Source organism: Schistocerca cancellata, chromosome 1 (assembly GCF_023864275.1).
Source record: "Schistocerca cancellata isolate TAMUIC-IGC-003103 chromosome 1, iqSchCanc2.1, whole genome shotgun sequence".
In the NCBI taxonomy this organism is placed as follows: Eukaryota; Metazoa; Arthropoda; class Insecta; order Orthoptera; family Acrididae; genus Schistocerca; species Schistocerca cancellata.
In genome coordinates this window covers 106,518,907-106,538,070 of record NC_064626.1, presented here as the reverse complement: position 1 = coordinate 106,538,070, position 19,164 = coordinate 106,518,907, and the positions used below count along the sequence as shown (strand labels likewise).

General features: G+C 38.6%; 1 protein-coding gene across 2 annotated transcripts in view; it reads left to right on the top strand.

The window, feature by feature from the left end:
* The window catches only part of LOC126166549 (protein maph-9-like), a 161,338-nt gene that overhangs the window by 59,101 nt on the left and 83,073 nt on the right, over positions 1 to 19,164 (top strand). For both annotated transcript variants that reach the window (XM_049920411.1, XM_049920410.1), the window contains exon 4: positions 11,995 to 12,104. In XM_049920411.1, coding sequence (XP_049776368.1) covers positions 11,995 to 12,104 — 110 coding nt within the window. The remainder of the gene's footprint in view (positions 1 to 11,994; positions 12,105 to 19,164) is intronic.

The following is a 19,164-nucleotide window of genomic DNA, read 5'->3' as shown; positions in this document are numbered from 1 at the left end:
TTTTTTGGATTATGAAAACCGGAAAAAAAGTGTGGCTTAGATTCGAGTAAATACAGTATGTCAACTTACCTACCCATTTCTCGCCATTTGCGGGAAGTTTTAATTTTCTGCTTTAACATGAAGAAATCTGCAGCTGTGGCTCTTAAAATGCTGGGTAAGACCATTGGTGAGGGAGCTATTAATGGAAAAGTGCAGAGAATGTTTTCAACGCCTTAAGATCAGTGATTTTGATGTCAAAGACTGGCATTGCAGTGGAAGACAGAATGTTTTCGTAGCTACTGAAACAGATGAAGACAGTCACAGAACATCATTATTGAAAGCAATTGATGTGTTCAAGCCCAGCACTGAAACATGAATGGCCACAATACAGCGATAGACATGTAAAGGTAATTTTGCAGCAGGACAGTGCTCGACCCCATATCGCAAAACCAGTCAAAATATGCATGGAAACGTTGAAATAAGAAGTCGTATCCCTCCCGCTGTATTCTCCATACGTTGCTCTCTCTGACTACCACCTTTTTGATCAGTGGCATACAGTCTGGCTGACCAGCACTTCTGCTCATATGAACAAGTGCAAAATTGAATTCATTCATGGATCCCCACAAAAGACGTCCATTTCTTCCACTACGGGATTTGTATGGTATCCAAAAGATGGGAGAATGTAGTGGCCAGCTATGGGCAATACTATGAATTGTAATTTTTTTTTTGTAAGTTTTCCACAATAAAGGCTCGAACTTTGAGAAAAACCAGCGGAAGCAAAGTTGTAGACCTAATAGTATTTGTCTTAACTATGAGCCTATAATGGCCAGTGACATTACAAATACAAGGATTAGTGCAAAAATAAAATTGATTTATTGTTCATGGAAATAATATGCAAAATTCACAGTGGTATGCAATTTTAAATCTGTACGCATTGTCCGCAGCTCGTGGTCGTGCGGTAGCGTTCTCGCTTCCTGCGCCCGGGTTCCCGGGTTCGATTCCCGGTGGGGTCAGGGATTTTCTCTGCCTCATGATGACTGGGTGTTGTGTGATGTCCTTAGGTTAGTTAGGTTTAAGTATTTCTAAGTTCTGGGAGACTGATGACCATAGATGTTAAGTCCCATAGTGCTCAGAGCCATTTGAACCTATCTGTACGCATTGTTCATTTACTAACAGCCAAAAGTGCTTCTGTTGTGTGCTTAGGCAGGCATTATAGGTGTTAAATATGAGCACACTGGGTCATAAGGCAGACATTTAGATGGCAGTCCACTTTGTCCCAGAGGTGTCCATCATATCTTTTGTTTTAGCTCCACTATATGAGATATGCAATTCTTCAAATCATCCAGCTGGGGCTGTACCCTGTGTACTTGATGCATTCCCAAGAAAACAAATCATTGAGAGTTAAATCATGTGATAGCAGAAACCAGAGGAGCATTGGCATGTCATCACTCTTGATGCAGTTGATCCAGGATTCTGGTGGAGTGTCATTCAGGTGTTTATGTATAACTCAACGGAAATGAGAAGGAACACAATAGAAGGATATCACCCTAGTTAGCACTCCAAGCCAGAAAAGTGGGGCCAGTGACAGTGGACCCTATGAAGAAGAGAGGCCCATACACTTTTCACTGCACAAAGCATATTCACTTCCGGCGAATCCTCTCAGACTCCATAGGCACACAAGATTTCTATATGACAGACGCTAACATTATGGTGACTGACCTCCCCATTCAGAAATGACATTGCTCTTGATGTGTGTGCAATCCATTCTATTGTAACAGTTTGTGGACTTCCATGGAGAAATTTGTGCATTTTTGCACTAACAAGGGGATCATTAGAAGTGTAAATAACAGATTTTGATGGGTCTCGCATATGTTTTAGAGGGACATGCCCTGAGTATGAGGCTACTCGCTTTTTTAGCGATGGGCCTTGGTTTTTGAGAAAACTGATTTTGAAGTTCACTGAGCCCTGTATTATGCATAATGTTAGCCATATTCCAAAAAAGTGAATGTGGTGTAGCAGTTAAGGTCTACAGCTACCATGCTGGAGGTACCCTGTTCAGGTCCTTTCCACATTTTATTTATTTATTTATTTATTTTTTAAATTGGAGTAGAAGATTTTTTTCATTTTATTTTACAAAATATCAACAAACAGTGTACATTGTGTGAAATCATTAATAAATATTCAATTTTCCATAGTAATTTAATTTTCACATCATTATTACAAAATCTTACTCACTATCACCAGCATCACTTGCTATGCCACAACAGAAACTTGGATGATATTTGTCATGAAAGCTACCAAAACACAATGTTTTACAGCACCAAGTGCATTTTATAAAAGCTACTGTCTTGCAGGCACATCTAGTTTTTAAGAGCAATACTGGAAAACATTGTTCATTTACATTCAAAAAAGTTTCTCTTTCATCCGTTAACTTTGATGTGAACCATGCATATTTGATCACATTCAAAAAGCAGGTGCCCTGAATTGATGCAAAATTAATGACTGTAGTTTTATGGAGTTGTCCCTGGAGATGATTGCTCTGTTGGTCTTCAACAAATCGGGAGCATTCTGAATTTTCTTCGTGAAAATTTTAACCTGTCAGCAAAAATATACATCACAAGGCTGGCAAAGTGGAGTACACTTTGGCAGGATAACTTTTATGATGCAGGTGGACACTTTTGTCTCATCCACAAAGATGTGATCATATATGGTCAAATCAGTCTGCCCTCCCCATGTATCAATAATATATAGAAATTTTTCCTGCCCCACATATGGAAGAATCACAGATTTTTAAAAAGTCTTCATACACCAGTTTCGTGAACTTCCCTGATTTCGTGCGGGACACGGTTACATTTTTAAATTTGACAGTAAATTCATCCACTGTCTTCTGAACATTAGGGCAAAATTTTTCCAATAGTTCCTGCATACATAAAAAGACGTAAGGGATCACCTTTCCTGATGCAGTTAGGGTGTATTGTGCTGTGCACAAATGACCTATCTTGTTTAAATCTTTTCTCTGCATGAGAACGGTTCTTGCCCCTTTCTCCAAGAGGGATCTATTGTATATTGATTGATATTGACAGCCCATTTCATTGGTGTTGATTATGTAGCTGAGGTTAAAATTACCAATAAGTATTTTTGTTTGTGTGTGGAATTCTTCCATAGCTACTATTGCTTTTTCCATCATTGTACATTCTTTGAAACGGATGAACTTCATAATCTTCCTTTGCCTGATTTTATGTTTTTGTTTAAATCATTCAACCCAAACCACACTGGCCACAAAATTAAAGGTATCCAGTAAAAGTGGAACAGCACCATTCATCACCCATTGCTGTAAAGTTCTGGTTGTCACCTGCTCACGGAAGAAATTATATTATTTTCACAAGCCACTCTCTCTTACAGTGTATTTTACATATATTTTGATATGATTTACCTGTTCCAAATTCTGTCTTGCTTCGATGAACCATTCATACATCTCTTGATCGATAGTGTTCCATTTATCATGACGAGGTCCACCTCATTTCCCATCCTCTTTTTATCAATATAGCATTGATTTATGTTTTAATTGAGAGATGCCATGGGACTGCAAATTCCTTAGGCTCATTTTGGATGAGTTACTGCAAGAGCAACTGCTCATTCTTTGTAGGATAGAGGCACATAATCTGCCGGTTCATGTGTGAATTCATCAGTGATGAAATTTCCATCTCCCTCTACTCCCATATACTGCAAAGTAAGTTGCTTTACATTATGTAAATCCGTCTGCTAGAAAGAGAACATCCACACAAAAGTGAAACTTACTGCCTCATACTCGTGCACCTCATCTTCTTCGTCGATGTTTATTAATTCATCGCAATTGATGATCCGTCTCCTGGCCAACAGGTCTTGTATTGTGATACATATCTCATTGCCAATTGCCATCGAATTAGCAGAGATCAATCTGGGTGGTGTATTTGTTAGAAGATTTAAATCATGAGCAACTTTTTGGCGTATTTGATGGTGTTAGTGATTTCGCATCCCAATAGTTCATTCAACTCTTCTACCTCTGATGTATTTTCTTCTGACTGCACTTCTGTAGACACACTTGGGTCGTCCATTTCACCATATTCTTCAAACACGCACAGCACTAACAATGCGTTGTGAGCAACGGACGTTGAAGACTAGTGGTTTAGGAGCTAGGTCGTCGCCGTTTGTTTGATCACAGCAATACATATTCATAATACACAGATAACTGTCCATACAAACTCTGTGTGTTATGAAATTATATTGCTGTAGCCAAATAAAAGGCAGTGACCAAGCTGATACACTGTTACAATACACAGAGTTTGCACAGGATGTCTGCGTGGACAGTCTGCTTTCTGTTTGACCGAGCCCACAAAATTTAAACTTTTTAATAATTTCACACAATTTTGATGTTCTGTAAAATAAAATGGAAAAATGTTGGACTATTTTGATTTTAAAAAAGCAAAAACATGGAAAGTGCCCAAACACAGTACCTCAAGCATGATAGCTGTAGACCTTAACCACTGTGCCACATTCACTTGGTTGGAACATGGCTAACATTAAGTGTATTACAGCACACAGTGAACTTCAAAATCAATTTTTTCGAAAACCAAGGCCCATCACAAAAAATGTGAATAGCTTCGTACTCAGGGCGTGTCCCTCTACAACATGTCATGTAGTGTCATGGCGGCTGCAGTGTAACACGTGTTAAGTTCGGCTCGCGAAATTTAGTTGAATTCGAAGGTGTTCTCGCAGGTGTTATTGTCTAGTACCAGTGGAAATTGTGTAAACAACAGTGTTCTGTGCACTAGTGCTATTTTTTTCTGTGCTCCGCCTATATCTTCGAGAAAATGGTAAACAGAAGAGTCAACAGTAGCGCGTCCAGCAGCGGGGAAGCAGCAGGTGTGGCGGGCTCGTTCTTGGTGGAAGGTGTGGCCGTGGCTCCTGGTATAGCAAAGCTGGTCCGCTCTGAGGTAAACGCTGCGCTTCGCAATAAAAACAATCTCGATCTGATAGCAGGCACTATATCAGATACTGTAACGGCAGTAGTATTGGCCAAAATGTGTGAACCTGTTGAGGCCAATACTGCCGAAATTACAGCACTAAAAAAGTCTGTGTCTGAATATGAGAAAAAGGTACGAGAGTTGGAAGTGAAACTATCTGCCGCAACAGACGAGCTAGAACAGTACCAAAGGCAAAATAGTCTACGACTGTTTGGAGTAGCAGAAAATAAGGAAGAAGACACAGACAACCTGCTTATACAGGTTGCGCGTGAAAAATTAAGCGTTGAAGTGACCAAGGCAGACATTGACAGGAGCCATCGGGTGGGACGAAAACTACCAGGTGCTTGACATTGACAGGAGCCCTCGGGTGGGACAAAAACTACCAGGTGCTACCAAACCTCATTCAATAATAATTAAATTTGTCTCATACCAAAAAAGAGCAGAGATCTTTACCCAGAAGAAGAAGTTAGCAAGGACAGGGCTTACAATAAGGGAAGATCTGACACACGAACGACTAAAGATTTTAAACAGTGCCATATCCCATTTCAGTCTTCAGAATGTGTGGACTCAGGATGGCAGAGTAATCATTAAGACAGCAGCTGGAAAGAAGACAGTCACAAACATGACAGAACTGAATAGTATTAAGTGAAGCTATTCAAGCCAAAAGTGCAAACTTAACACCATTTGCAAATTGTAACAGCCCTATACTCAGATATAGTCTTGTAATTGTATTAACTTTTTAATTATACCCATATTTGTACCTTCAACTAATTGTTTTTGTAACTGTATTAACTTGTTACTATTTTTTTGTATCTGTAGCTCTAACCATTACTTAATTTTAGTTAATGCTAATACTTTTTCTCAGTTTATTCTCTTCCATTCTGTAATAGTTCTATTGCAATTATTAGTCTCTCCTTTAGTTCATTAACCACCCATCTCTTCAGTTTAAATTGTTCATAACAAAAATCACTATATGTATCACTTTAGCAAATTTCAATCTAATTGTAGCTTCCTACGATAATCACTACCAGTATCACTTTAGTAAATTTCAATTTAATTCTACCTTCCTACGATAATCTATTAATCATTAAGCTTACTTCTCTCTGCTGGCAGCATCGGCCTCTTAAATCACTCCCCTTTTGCTTATTTCCACCCTAAGCTGTTTCAAATACGCTAATTACATTTCTCCTCTTACGACATAGGATACACAGTGACACACAGCCGTCACTATTTTGGTCATATTCTCCTTGCACCGAATACCACTAATCCATTTTCTATACTCCCACAACCTCAGGAAATCTCTTGCAGTCGCCTTTCTTTCAGCACTCGCGGAGTCACAAACAGGGCGCGCAAAATCTCAGACACCCCTGTGTTATGTCACTTGGTGGAAGCACCGGCCAGTGCCCCTCACGGCAGGTAGTGCCTAAGAAAGGGACAAACCAGTCTACCACCCTACTCCAGGCTGCTCAGCGGAACGCATCAGAGCTTTTAGCAGCTCACTGCAACATCCAGTCTTTACCAGCACATTACAAAGAACTTAAGCCTCCTCTTCAACCAACTAAACTACCACGTAATCCTCTTATCTGAAATGTGGTTGAAACCACACATATTCTCTGCATCTATTCATCTCCCACGGTACACATTTCTTAGGGCAGACAGACCAAAAAAGCGGGGTGGCGGGGTCGGCGCGTATATACGAACAGATCTCAAAGCGAAAGTCTTATGTACATCAAACCCTGCTGAAGAAAAAGAGGCTGAATTCATGTTCATTGAAATAAATATACAAAGTCGGAAGTTCTTGACTGGCATCGTTTACAAGCCGCCAAAAATAAGCTCAATGAGTTCCTTCCAGTCGGAATTACATTCACTTCAGTGTCAATACGAACATGTCATCATAATGGGTGACTTGAACATAGACCTGCTAAGAGACACTCCCTCCGCAACAAACCTAAGAAGACTATTTAGCTGCAATAGTATGAACATTCTTCCATTACAACATACACACCATACGGCGCACAGTCATACTCTTATAGACGTAATCGCAACGAAACAGACTGACAAAGTAAGAGATGTTGGTCAAACATCGGCCCCTGGCCTCCCAGCACATGATGTAATATTCCTGGCCTACTCTGTGCAGCCCCCAAGGATCAAATCGCGTTACATAACTTGTAGGAACATGAAACGTATTGACCTTGACGCTCTAACAGCCGATTGCTCAGAAATCTCATGGCATCAAATAATCAGAGAACCTACAATCGACGGCAAAATTAATGAACTTGGTGATAAACTCACTGCCCTCTATGACAAACATGCACCTGTGTACACAATCCGTGTAAGAAAATCTCCTGCTCCATGGCTGACAGCTGAATTACGTCAAATGATGACTAATAGGGATGCTGCCCACAGGCATTTCAAGGCAGATCCGAAACCAGAGCGTTTCAAAGAATATAGAAAGCTACGGAACGGAGTGAAACAATGCATTCGCAATGCTAAAATCAGGCACGCTCGCTCCCTTGTATGCAGTGATCTGACGCCCATGACTCTATGGAAGAATCTCCGTAGCTTGGGGTTTGGAAAGGCACAATCGGAAACTACTTTTCATGTGTCAGCTAACAAATTAAATGAATTCTTCTCTGCACCTCTGATAATTACCATCCACAAGAATCCCCAAACAGGATAACTAACAACGATACCTTCCATCTAAAACATCTAACAACAAATACGCCAAGAAAAGCAATAATGAGAATCTCTTCTGATGCAATAGGTAATGACAGTATTGGTATAACCATGATTAAGAATGTTGCTGATTTCTTAGTACCTGTCTTAACTGACATATTTAATTTTTCCCTCGTGAACGGAATATACCGCACTGCATGGGAAAGAAGCATAATTCGACCCAGCCCCTAAGATCGAAAACCCGCAACTGCCTAGTGATTACCGACCACTTAGCATACTGCCTGCTGTTTCCAAAGCACTTGAATATATTGTTCATGACCAAATCACTGAACACTTGCATGTATTTAGCCTGTATGACAAATTTCAATCCGGTTTCTGTAAACATCACAGCACAAACACTGCTCTAATTAAAGTAACTGATGACCTGAAATATGCCATCGACAATCAAAAGGCAACAATATTGACGCTACTGGACTTCAGCAAAGCTTTTGACACTGTTAACTTTGACATATTGCTCAGAAAAATGCAACAGCTTAATTTCTCAGATAGTGCAATGAGATGGTTTGAAAGCTACTTAAAAGACAGACAGCAATGTGTTGTCTGCGTAAATGAAAAATCTTCCTGGAAACATGTTTCCTTGGGAGTGCCACAAGGATCAGTCTTAGGACCACTTTTGTTTTCTTTATATGTCAACGATATTTTGTCGGTTCTGCCCTCCTGTAAATATCATTTCTATGCTGACGACCTCCAGCTCTACCTAAGCGTCAGACCTGAAGATGTAAACACTGCAATCGCTCAGATGAATGATGATCTGTCTTCAGTAGTGACATGGGTGAAAAACCTGGGGCTTAAACTAAATGCAAAAAAGATGCAAGTAATCTTAATAGCCCATCAGAAATTAATAAGTGCAGATTTCCGCGAACGGCTACCTCCTATTCTGCTCGACGGTACTCCAATACCACATCAGAAAACAGTTAAGAACTTGGGTGTAACTTTGGATGAGCATCTCAACTGAGCGGAGAATACAGTCACAGTGTGCCAAAAGACATCTGCTTGTCTCTATGCTCTCATAAACTTTCGGAACATATTTCCACAGGACTTGAAACGCCAGCTCGTGCAAGCACTTGTTCTACCGAACCTCCACTATTGTGATGTGATTCAACAAGGCATGAATAGTGAAAACAAAAGACGGCTAGAACTAACCATGAATGCCTCTGTGCGTTACACCTGCAACATTCACCAATATGATCATGTTAGTGCTTCATACTCCGAGCTAGGGTGGCTGCGGCTGGACAAATTGCGTGACTACCACACTCTATGTCTCCTTCACCGACTCCTCGTCATGCAAGCACCCCAGTACCTTGCTTCAGAGATTAAAAACCTGTCATGCCATCATAATCGAAACACAAGGTCACTCTTATTTGGTATCCTAACTGTGCCAACTCTCACAAAACAAAAACTTTTGCAAACTCCTTCTCAGTTGCCGCTATCTGCCTCTGGAACAAACTGCCCCTTACCTTGCGCAAAATTAAACCTCCTGCTGCTTTTAAGAAGAAGTTGAAGCATTTCCTACTATCATCCTCATAACATTCTCCACAAAATTAATGTACAAGGCCAATCCTCTCATCTCTCAAATAGCAAAGCTAGCGTCTCCTATCTTGCTCCTGAGATGCCTTCCTCTTCATCTATCTCTATTAGCCACGCAATCTTCTTTTCCTTTATGAAACTTCCTGGCAGATTAAAACTGTGTGCCCGACCGAGACTCGAACTCAGGACCTTTGCCTTTTGCGGGCAAGTGATCTACCATCTGAGCTACCGAAGCACAACTCACACCCGGTACTCACAGCTTTACTTCTGCCAGTACCTTGTCTCCTACCTTCCAAACTTTACAGAAGCTCTTTTCCTTTATATTTCCTTAATTATGTTTCATCATGTCTCTCTATTCTTCTCCTCCCTTCAGCATGAGTCTCCCTCATACTCCTTGCTGCTAGCACTCCTATCTAAAATCTGTCTCTTCAATAATGTATAATTATAACAGTACTTATGATCTACGAATATAAACTCTATATATATGTATTTTTCCAGGTGTGCCTCTCTAATTGTTTATTTCACTTTTTGTACTAGATGTAGTTTAACATGCCTACTAAAACATATGAATGTAAAATAAGTAGAATGCCTGGTTAGATGTACAAGAGAGCCTGATGGCCCTAATCTTGCCAGGTTAAATAAATCAATAAATAAATAACATATCTGAGACCCATTAAAATCTGTTATTTACACATCTGATGATCCCCTTGTCAGAAGACACTAATGTACTATGACTTGTCCACATGTTTCAGCTTTGAGTGAGCCATGATTTGTTTAGCTTACAGGGTGGATCCCCTCTTTTTTTTTAGTAGGTAATGTTGCTCTTAATTTTTCAACTGGCTCACATTGTTAGTTTCTGCGTACTCCATACATGTGCAAATGGGATCTTCTCCACTGTCTCCCTTAATGTCCCAGGTGACAAAGACTTTTTTATTGCAAAGACATAAGCTGTTTCAAAACTGTTGCACCAAATGATGTAAATTTTCTTTGAGGTGAGTATTTATAAAGTTAGTTTGAAATTGTTGCACTGTCACAGCAGTCTCTGTTCACAAAATTCCATTATTCAAAATGCTTTTCGTGACTGCAAAATCATCATTACATAAATAACAGCAACAGCACTTCTGGTGATGAGTACATCAACTATACACAAATTGAGGACAATAAACTTATGAAAATCGTCTATTTATTGCATAATACTGTGGATCGTGTATGCCTTTTCAGTAAAAACAAACTTATGGAGGTCACTTGTCACAGGATTGTGTATACTATTTCAATGAAGAATAAACCAGGTTTGCAGTATTCATTTGAGTAAGCACACTGAAATTATTAATATGCCTGCAAGTCCATTTCAGAAATGTATATTTATCTCTGAGACCAGGGCATTATTTAATGTGTACTTCAAAGAGAAGGAAATGCATTCTTTCTTCTCATTATGCTGCTGCTGCTGCTTACACCATCACCACCACCACCACGACTACTACTACTACTTCTACTACTATTACTGCTACTGCTACTACTACATTGTATTACTATGTATGCTGATGAAACCTCTGGGGTTTGCTGGGCACGTAGTAATGATGGCTAAATTCAGTGGTACAGAATTTTGTTGAAAAAGCCCAAACACATTTTGAAAAAGAAATCCTGAGGGTCAATATTAACAAAACTAATTAAATTTATTTTAAGACAAGTGGCTCAAATAAAAATACTGTTGTAAATGAGGACATTCAGGAAAATACCTGTTCAGAATGTAAATTTCTGGGGATATATATAGATGACAGACTTACGTGGAATCAGCAAATAGATCATGTCTGTGTTAAAATAACATCTAGTCTGTGTTTACTAAGGAGATTAGTTCTATATCTAGATATTGAAGCAATAAAAATAGTGTATTTTGTGTTGGTGTATCCCCATCTATCTTATGGAATTGTATTGTGGGGTGGGTGTAGCCAATATAATATAAGAAGGGTATTTGTATTGCAGAAAAGAGTAATAAGAACTATGGCAAAAGTAAGACCCAGAACTTAATGCAAAAACCTGGTTATTAATTTTAATATTATGACTATCTATACAGTATATATTTTTCAATCAATATTATTAGTGAAAAAAGACAAAAAAGTGACAAACAGGAATATGGAAATCCATGATTACGATGCAAGACACAAATCAGACTTTCATTTGGTGAGCAGAAGATTGAATCTAACAACAAATACCACATTCATTAAGGGAGCAATATTTTATCATTCTCTGTCAAACAACCTGAAACAGCTTTCTGGTAGAATTTTTAAAAATGAGTTAAAAAAATGGCTTATATTGAAGTGCTCATACAGTATGGTGCTGACATGATTTGACCTCAGGAATGCTATGTTAAATATACTTAAATGATCTTTTACTTAATAGCATGTAATCTATATATATTGTGTATCAATAACCTAAATGTAATTACTGTAACATTGTCCATGCATGTTAAATACATGTTTCAAGCTGTAAGATAAATAAAAATAAATACTGCTACTGCTACTCACAATTCTTTTTTCACTAATACTACATTTTCTTTGAAAAAGAATTGTGCTGGATAAATTCAATTAAAAATAAGAATTTTCATTGTAATTAACAGCAGCTTCATGTAATAGATTTAATAGCTCCAAATTTGAAGGGAAGCATACAATTTGTTGATGATTTTCATATATTTGGAATATAGAAAGTATTGTGAGAGATACCATTACAGTTTTTCATTTTTTTTACTCAACAGATCGTGAACTATTGTCTAAAGCTGTTTATGAGGAGTGGTATTTTCGCAAGTTAATGCAGGAGCGTGTAGCACGTGAGAGGGAGAGAATGAAACAAAAACAGCAACAAGAGGTGAGGATTTTGCATTGTTTGATAATGCCCAAGAAAAAATAATTTTCAAGGGAATTGTAAAATAGTTTTATAATTCTTTTTTTAAAAAAAAAAGTTAACTGTGGATCAATTAGCTATTCCGTAGGATCTCCCACAGACAGTTAGTTTCTAGTTCTGTTGAAACCATTTACAATTAATAAATAATAAGAAATTTTAGTGCTTGTATTACATCACTTTCTTCTGGTACTGTAAAGTCATAGTTAAGATTTAGTCTGCTGGACAGTATGTGGTGTACGTTAGGAAAAATAATATTGATTTCCAGTGTTGTGCAGCTTAGTTGGAATGTTTTTCAAATAAAGGAATTATATCAAAAAGGAAAATGATCTCAAAAAACTGTAAAATTGAAATACAGAATTGCAGACAGTATTTACCTTCAGAAAAATGTAAGCACTGTTGATAGACACATACAAAAAAAGTACATATACTGTCGTGTCGGGAATTTTTTTCTAAAAAAAAGAAAGGTCAGGCCTCTCAGGCCACAGAGTGAGATGCACCCACCTGTTGTGAGGATGAAATAACAAAGGGAGACAAAGATGTAGAGGGGAGAATGTGGGAGAAGGGAGGGGGGGCATCAGAGAGAGAGAAAGATGTGAAAATAGTACTATTTGTCGTAGCCTTTGTGTAGTAGCGGGCACTCAGATGTCTTGAGTCATAGACAGCACATATTGGCACTAGCAAAAATAATAATATAGAGCAGATCAGTGTGGGATAGCTCCAAAATTGTACTACATATGTTGGTATAATTGTATAATTAGTATTTTCAACAAGTGCACTGTTATCATATTTATATTGCATAAATGAGGGAACATATTGAACATTTTATGTACTAACAGTTACATAGCTTTTTCCTATCCCACTAGCTATATTTAGACAAAATATAATATAGGTGAACAGTTCCACTATTACAGAAACCCATAAAATAAAGAAAGAATGTAAAGAAAGTGAAACTGTGAATTGTCTGTATTCCCAGAGGCATTATGCAGTCTAATACACTTAAACTAGGTGTTCTGATCATAAAAGGTTGTGGCTTAGATTTCCTCTAGATAATAAAGCAAACACCGATCAGGAAAGATATTCCAATTCATCAATGAACAGAAGCTAAACAAAGTAAGATCTAGATTACAATTAATAAAGTGGATGAACTAATTGCACCTAATATGGAAGCTAATGAGTCAACCAAAGCATTGATAGATATGGAAACTGAAATAATTGAGGAAATATGCCCTAGATATTACCAGAAATACTGCAGGCAAAACTCCCATTCCAAAGTTGTATACACCACAAATAGATAATGCAAGGCTACTATATACTGTGTTCAATTTGTTAATTCTTTCTCGGAATAAAGTTGTGTTCAGTCTGTTGGTCATGTTGCACTTATACCTAATTACAACATGATTGGCGACGAGCATGGTTCTGTTCTCCATACAACTTTCTACTCTAGTAGGACCTCCATTTATTCTCATGATGACTGATAGTGTTACAGAAGACATTTTATGTTGGTGGTTGAACAGCAAGCATGACATTGCAGCAGCAGTTGCAGGTGCTGAACAATCAGACTCAGGTATTTCAATCATTGGCTTCTCTTTTGTGTAGTCAGCATGCTCCTTTATCTGTGTCATCTGCTGTTTTGTCCTCCATGGCCCCCATGGTTTACCTGCCTCCCTTTTCTACATACAATGAGTCTGTTGAGGAATGGGACGCATACAAGAAACACCTGCTACAACACTTCAAGCTTTTTGGATCACTGACACTATTTTATGTCGTGCTTTGCTCCTTTCATAGATATCACCAAAAGTGTATCAAGTCCTATGTCAGTTCACACCTTTGCAGGATCTGCCTCCTTTAATGACTGACCAAATGTGTGAACTTCTTTCAAAATACTGCTATAAGCGCACCCATGTTATTGCATCCCAGGTTGAGTTTTACCACTGTAGGAAGCAACCACATCAGTCCTATAGATCATTGGCAGTGGAACTCCATGAGTTATGTAGTCTTTATCATTTTTCATCTGATGTGCTTAAAGAGCCTTATGCTGATTAGATGGAGGGAGGTGCTATCATTCGTTTAGTTCTGGATGCAAGAGCATACCCTACATACCTGTATGATTAAATGATGATAGCGTCCTCTTGGGTAAAATATTCCAGAGGTAAAATAGTTCCCCATTCGGATCTCCGGGCAGGGACTACTCAGGAGGACGTCGTTATCAGGGGAAAGAAAACTGGCATTCTACGGATCAGAGTGTGGAATGTCAGATCCCTTAATCGGACAGGTAGGTTAGAAAATTTAAAAAGGGAAATGGATAGGTTAAAGTTAGATATAGTGGGAATTAGTGAAGTTCAGTGGCAGGAGGAACAAGACTTTTGGTCAGGTGGATACAGGATTATAAATACAAAATCAAATAGGGGTAATGCAGGAATAGGTTTAATAATGAATAAAAAATAGGAGTGTGGGTAATCTACTACAAACAGCATAGTGAACGCATTATTGTGGCCAAGATAGACAGAAGCCCATGCCTACTACAGTAGTACAAGTTTATATGCCAACTAGCTCTGCAGATGATGAAGAAATTGATGAAATGTATGATGAGATAAAAGAAATTATTCAGGTAGTGAAGGGAGACGAAAATTAAATAGTCATGGGTGACTGGAATTCAACAGTAGGAAAAGGAAGAGAAGGAAACGTAGTAGGTGAATATGGATTGGGGCTAAGAAATGAAATAGGAAGCTGCCTGGTAGAATTTTGCACAGAGCATAACTTAATCATAGCTAACACTTGGTTCAAGAATCATGAAAGAAGGTTGTATACAGGGAAGAACCCTGGAGGTGCTAGAAGGTGGTGGTGGTTTTTGGGATGTTTAAGGGGGACTAAACAGCTAAGGTCATACTAGAAGGTTTCAGATATATAATGGTAAGACAGAGATTGAGGAACCAGGTTTTAAATTGTAAGACATTTCCAGGGGCAGATGTGGACTCTGACCACAATCTATTGGTTATGAACTGTAGATTAAAACTGAAGAAACTGCAAAAAGATGGTAATTTAAGGAGATGGGACCTGGATAAGCTGAAAGAACCAGAGGTTATACAGAATTTCAGGAAGAGCATAAGGGAACAATTGACAGGAATGGGGGAAAGAAATACAGTAGAAGAAGAATGGGTAGCTTTGAGGAATGAAATAGTGAAGGCAGCAGAGGATCAAGTAGGTAAAAAGATGAGGGCTAGTAGAAATCCTTGGGTAACAGAAGAGATACTGAATTTAATTGATGAAAGGAGAAAATACAAAAATGCAGTAAGTGAAGCAAGCAAAAAGGAATACAAACATCTCAAAAATGAGATCGATAGGAAGTGCAAAATGGCTAGACAGGTATGGCTATAGGACAAATGTAAGGCTGGAGAGGCATATATCACTAGGGGTAAGATAGCTACTGCCTAAAGGAAAATTAAAGGGACCTTTGGAGAAAAGAGAACCACTTGCATGAATATCAAGAGCTCAGATGGAAACCCAGTTCTAAGCAAAGAAGGGAAAGCAGAAAGGTGGAAGGAGTATATAGAGGATCTATACAAGGGTGATATACTTGAGGACAATATTATGGAAATGGAAGAGGATGTAGATGAAGATGAAATGGGAGATACGATACTGCGTGAAGAGTTTGACAGAGCACTGAAAGACCTAAGTTAAAACAAGGCCCCGGGAGTAGACAACATTCCATTAGAACTACTGATAGCCTTGGGAGAGCCAGTCCTGACAAAACTCTACCATCTGGTGAGAAAGATGTATGAAACAGGTGAAATACCCTCAGACTTCAAGAAGAATATAATAATTCCAATCCCAAAGAAAGCAGGTGTTGACAGATGTGAAAATTACCGAACTATCAGTTTAATAAGTCGCAGCTGCAAAATACTAATGCAAATTCTTTACAGACGAATGGAAAAACTAGTAGAAGCTGACCTCGGGGAAGATCAGTTTGGATTCCGTAAAAATGTTGGAATACGTGAGGCAATACTGACCCTACGACTTATCTTAGAAGGAAGATCAAGGAAAGGCAAACCTACGTTTCTAGCATTTGTAGACTTAGAGAAAGCTTTTGACAATGTTGACTGGAATACTCTCTTTCAAATTCTGAAGGTGGCATGGGTAAAATACAGGGAGCGAAAGGCTATTTACGATTTTTAAGAAAGCGGATGGCAGTTATAAGAGTCGAGGGACATGAAAGGGAAGCAGTGGTTGGGAAGGGAGTGAGACAGGGTTGTAATCTCTCCCCAATGCTGTTCAATCTGTATATTGAGCAAGCAGTAAAGGAAACAAAAGAAAAGTTCAGAGTAGGTATTAAAATCCATGGAGAAGAAATAAAAACTTTGAGGTTCGCCGATGACATTGTAATTCTTTCAGAGACAGCAAAGGACTTGGAAGAGCAGTTGAACAGAATGGACAGTGTCTTGAAATGAGGCTATAAGATGAACATCAACAAAAGCAAAATGAGGATAATGGAATGTAGTCAAATTAAGTTGGGTGATGCTGAGGGAATTAGATTAGGAAATGAGACTTGTAAAATAGTAAAGGAGTTTTGCTATTTGGGGAGCAAAATAACTGATGATGTTTGAAGTAGAGAGGATATAAAATGTAGACTGGCAATGGCAAGGAAAGCATTTCTGAAGAAGAGAAATTTGTTAACATCAAGTATTGATTTAAGTGTCAGGAAGTCATTTCTGAAAGTATTTGCATGGAGTGTAGCCATGTATGGAAGTGAAACATGGACAATAAATAGTTTAGACAAGAAGAGAATAGAAGCTTTCGAAATGTGGTGCTACAGAAGAATGCTGAAGATTAAATGGGTAAATTACATAACTAATGAGGAGGTATTGAATAGAATTGTGGAGAAGAGCAGTTTGTCGCTCAACTTGACTAGAAGAAGGGATTGGTTGGTAGGACATGTTCTGAGGCATCACCAATTTAGTCCTGGAGGGCAGTGTGGAGGGTAAAAATCGTAGGGGGAGACCAAGAGATGAATACACTAAGCAGATTCAGAAGGATGTAGGCTGCAGTAGGTACTGGGAGATGTAGAGCTTGCATAGGATAGAGTAGCATGGAGAGCTGCATCAAACCAGTCTCAGGACTGAAGACCACAACAACAAAAACAACCCTCCAGGGTGAAATCCATCCCTCTCCAAGGTTTTAGCTATTGCACAATCATTCAAGGTGTCGTGAGCTGTGGGTAACCAAATTGAGTCGTGGTGTGACATATCAGCAATTCAACTCTATTCTCTGAGCCAAGCTTCAGATAGTTCACAAGGAGAAGACACAGCTGCGGCATTCCACACACAATCAGAGCATTAAGTCAGCCAGCCTCACACCCAGCAGCAGCCACACCAACAAAGTAAACAGGCCAGTAAACATCAATGCACATGTTCAATGCTCCCATCCTGCACTTATTGTTTCATTAACCATGAGCACCCAGGCTAATCAAAATGCTGGGCTACCTGTCATAACTGTAACAAAGAAGACACTGCTTCTGTTTGTAATTCAGAAATTCACCACAATGATCCTAATGTGGATATGGACATAAAAATTGTATTGGCTACTTCTCTTGCACCAAATAAGCTTCTCACTGATGTTGTGGTTTTTCGTAAAGTTCTACACCTGCAAGTAGATACAGGAGGTGCAGTAACCTTGTTAAACCCGCAAACTCATATGGAGTTGGTCTCCCCTCCACTTCTCACTGTGTCACGAAACTTAGTAAATTACAATAAACAGGGTGTACCTATTCTTGGCCAATTCTCTGCCCTAGTGACCTACACATGAGTAGTCCAGTCACTTACATTTCTTACTGCAGATAATGCATGTGGTACACAGCTACTGTGTGAGATTGTCTAGGAGTGGAGGACTAGGCCTAAGTAGGGATTGAACATCATTCAAGATCAAAATATGTATTGAACAACTTATGCTTAAGAGTTCAATCAAACCAATTTTTAAAAAAATTACTTGTAAGATTTCAGCAGTTAATTAGTTGAGTATGTTAAGAAGAAGAACAACAACAATGACAAGTCTCCAAAGTGGTTAAATTTCACAAACATGCACATTCTCGAACAAGTGCTGCAGTGTTCACTTTGCATTCAAGTAAGACTTTAATAAACTTGTCACAATGACCCACACTGTACCATTAACAATGTAGGAAGTAAAAAAATGTTGTCATTGTTGTGAAAATATCTATGTTAAAAGACAACAAATGAGCTTTACACGTAACTATTACAGTTATGGAAGCAAATATTTTCAACATCTCACATCACAGAGGCAAAGAAATTTGTCTCAGACCCTTAGAACTAACCACAATCAACTAAATTTCAGTTCCTATAATTAGATACTATGTAATTATTAGGACACAGAATTTTTTTTTTAGTACAAGCTTTCTTCAGAAGAATGATGCAAAAATTTAATACAGTATCTATGCTTCAAAATGACAGCTACAATAAGAAGAATTTGTGTCAAAACTTTAGCAATTCACCTTATAATATTTTCTGACAGCTGGTTTACTGATTTACAGTTGCTTGGTATCACAGAATGTTCCACATCACCACTGAGTAAAGAAATGAATACTTATAAAACAATGACCTTCAAAGTTACATTTAGCTCCCCAAACACACACACACACACACACACACACACACACACACACACACACACACACACACAATTCCAAAAAAATACATAATTTAAAAAACCAAAACAAGCACAATGTTGTCTCTCTCTCTCTCTCTGTCTCTCTCTTTTTTTGCCCACTTGAGTACTGTTGCAGAGGCAGTGCAACCCACAACCTCAGAATCCAACTGGCTGCACCCAGATGATTACTTGGCATAAATCAGATATACGTAGCTCACAGATAATTGAGACAATTCTGTGCGTGGTGCTAGTAACTGCTAGTATTATCGAGCAAGAAAAGGATCTTTAAGTTCAACAAATAATTCTGTTTCAAGACTGCATCTGATGGCTTAATGGTAACTAGGGGCTGCCACACATGATGGAAAATCAA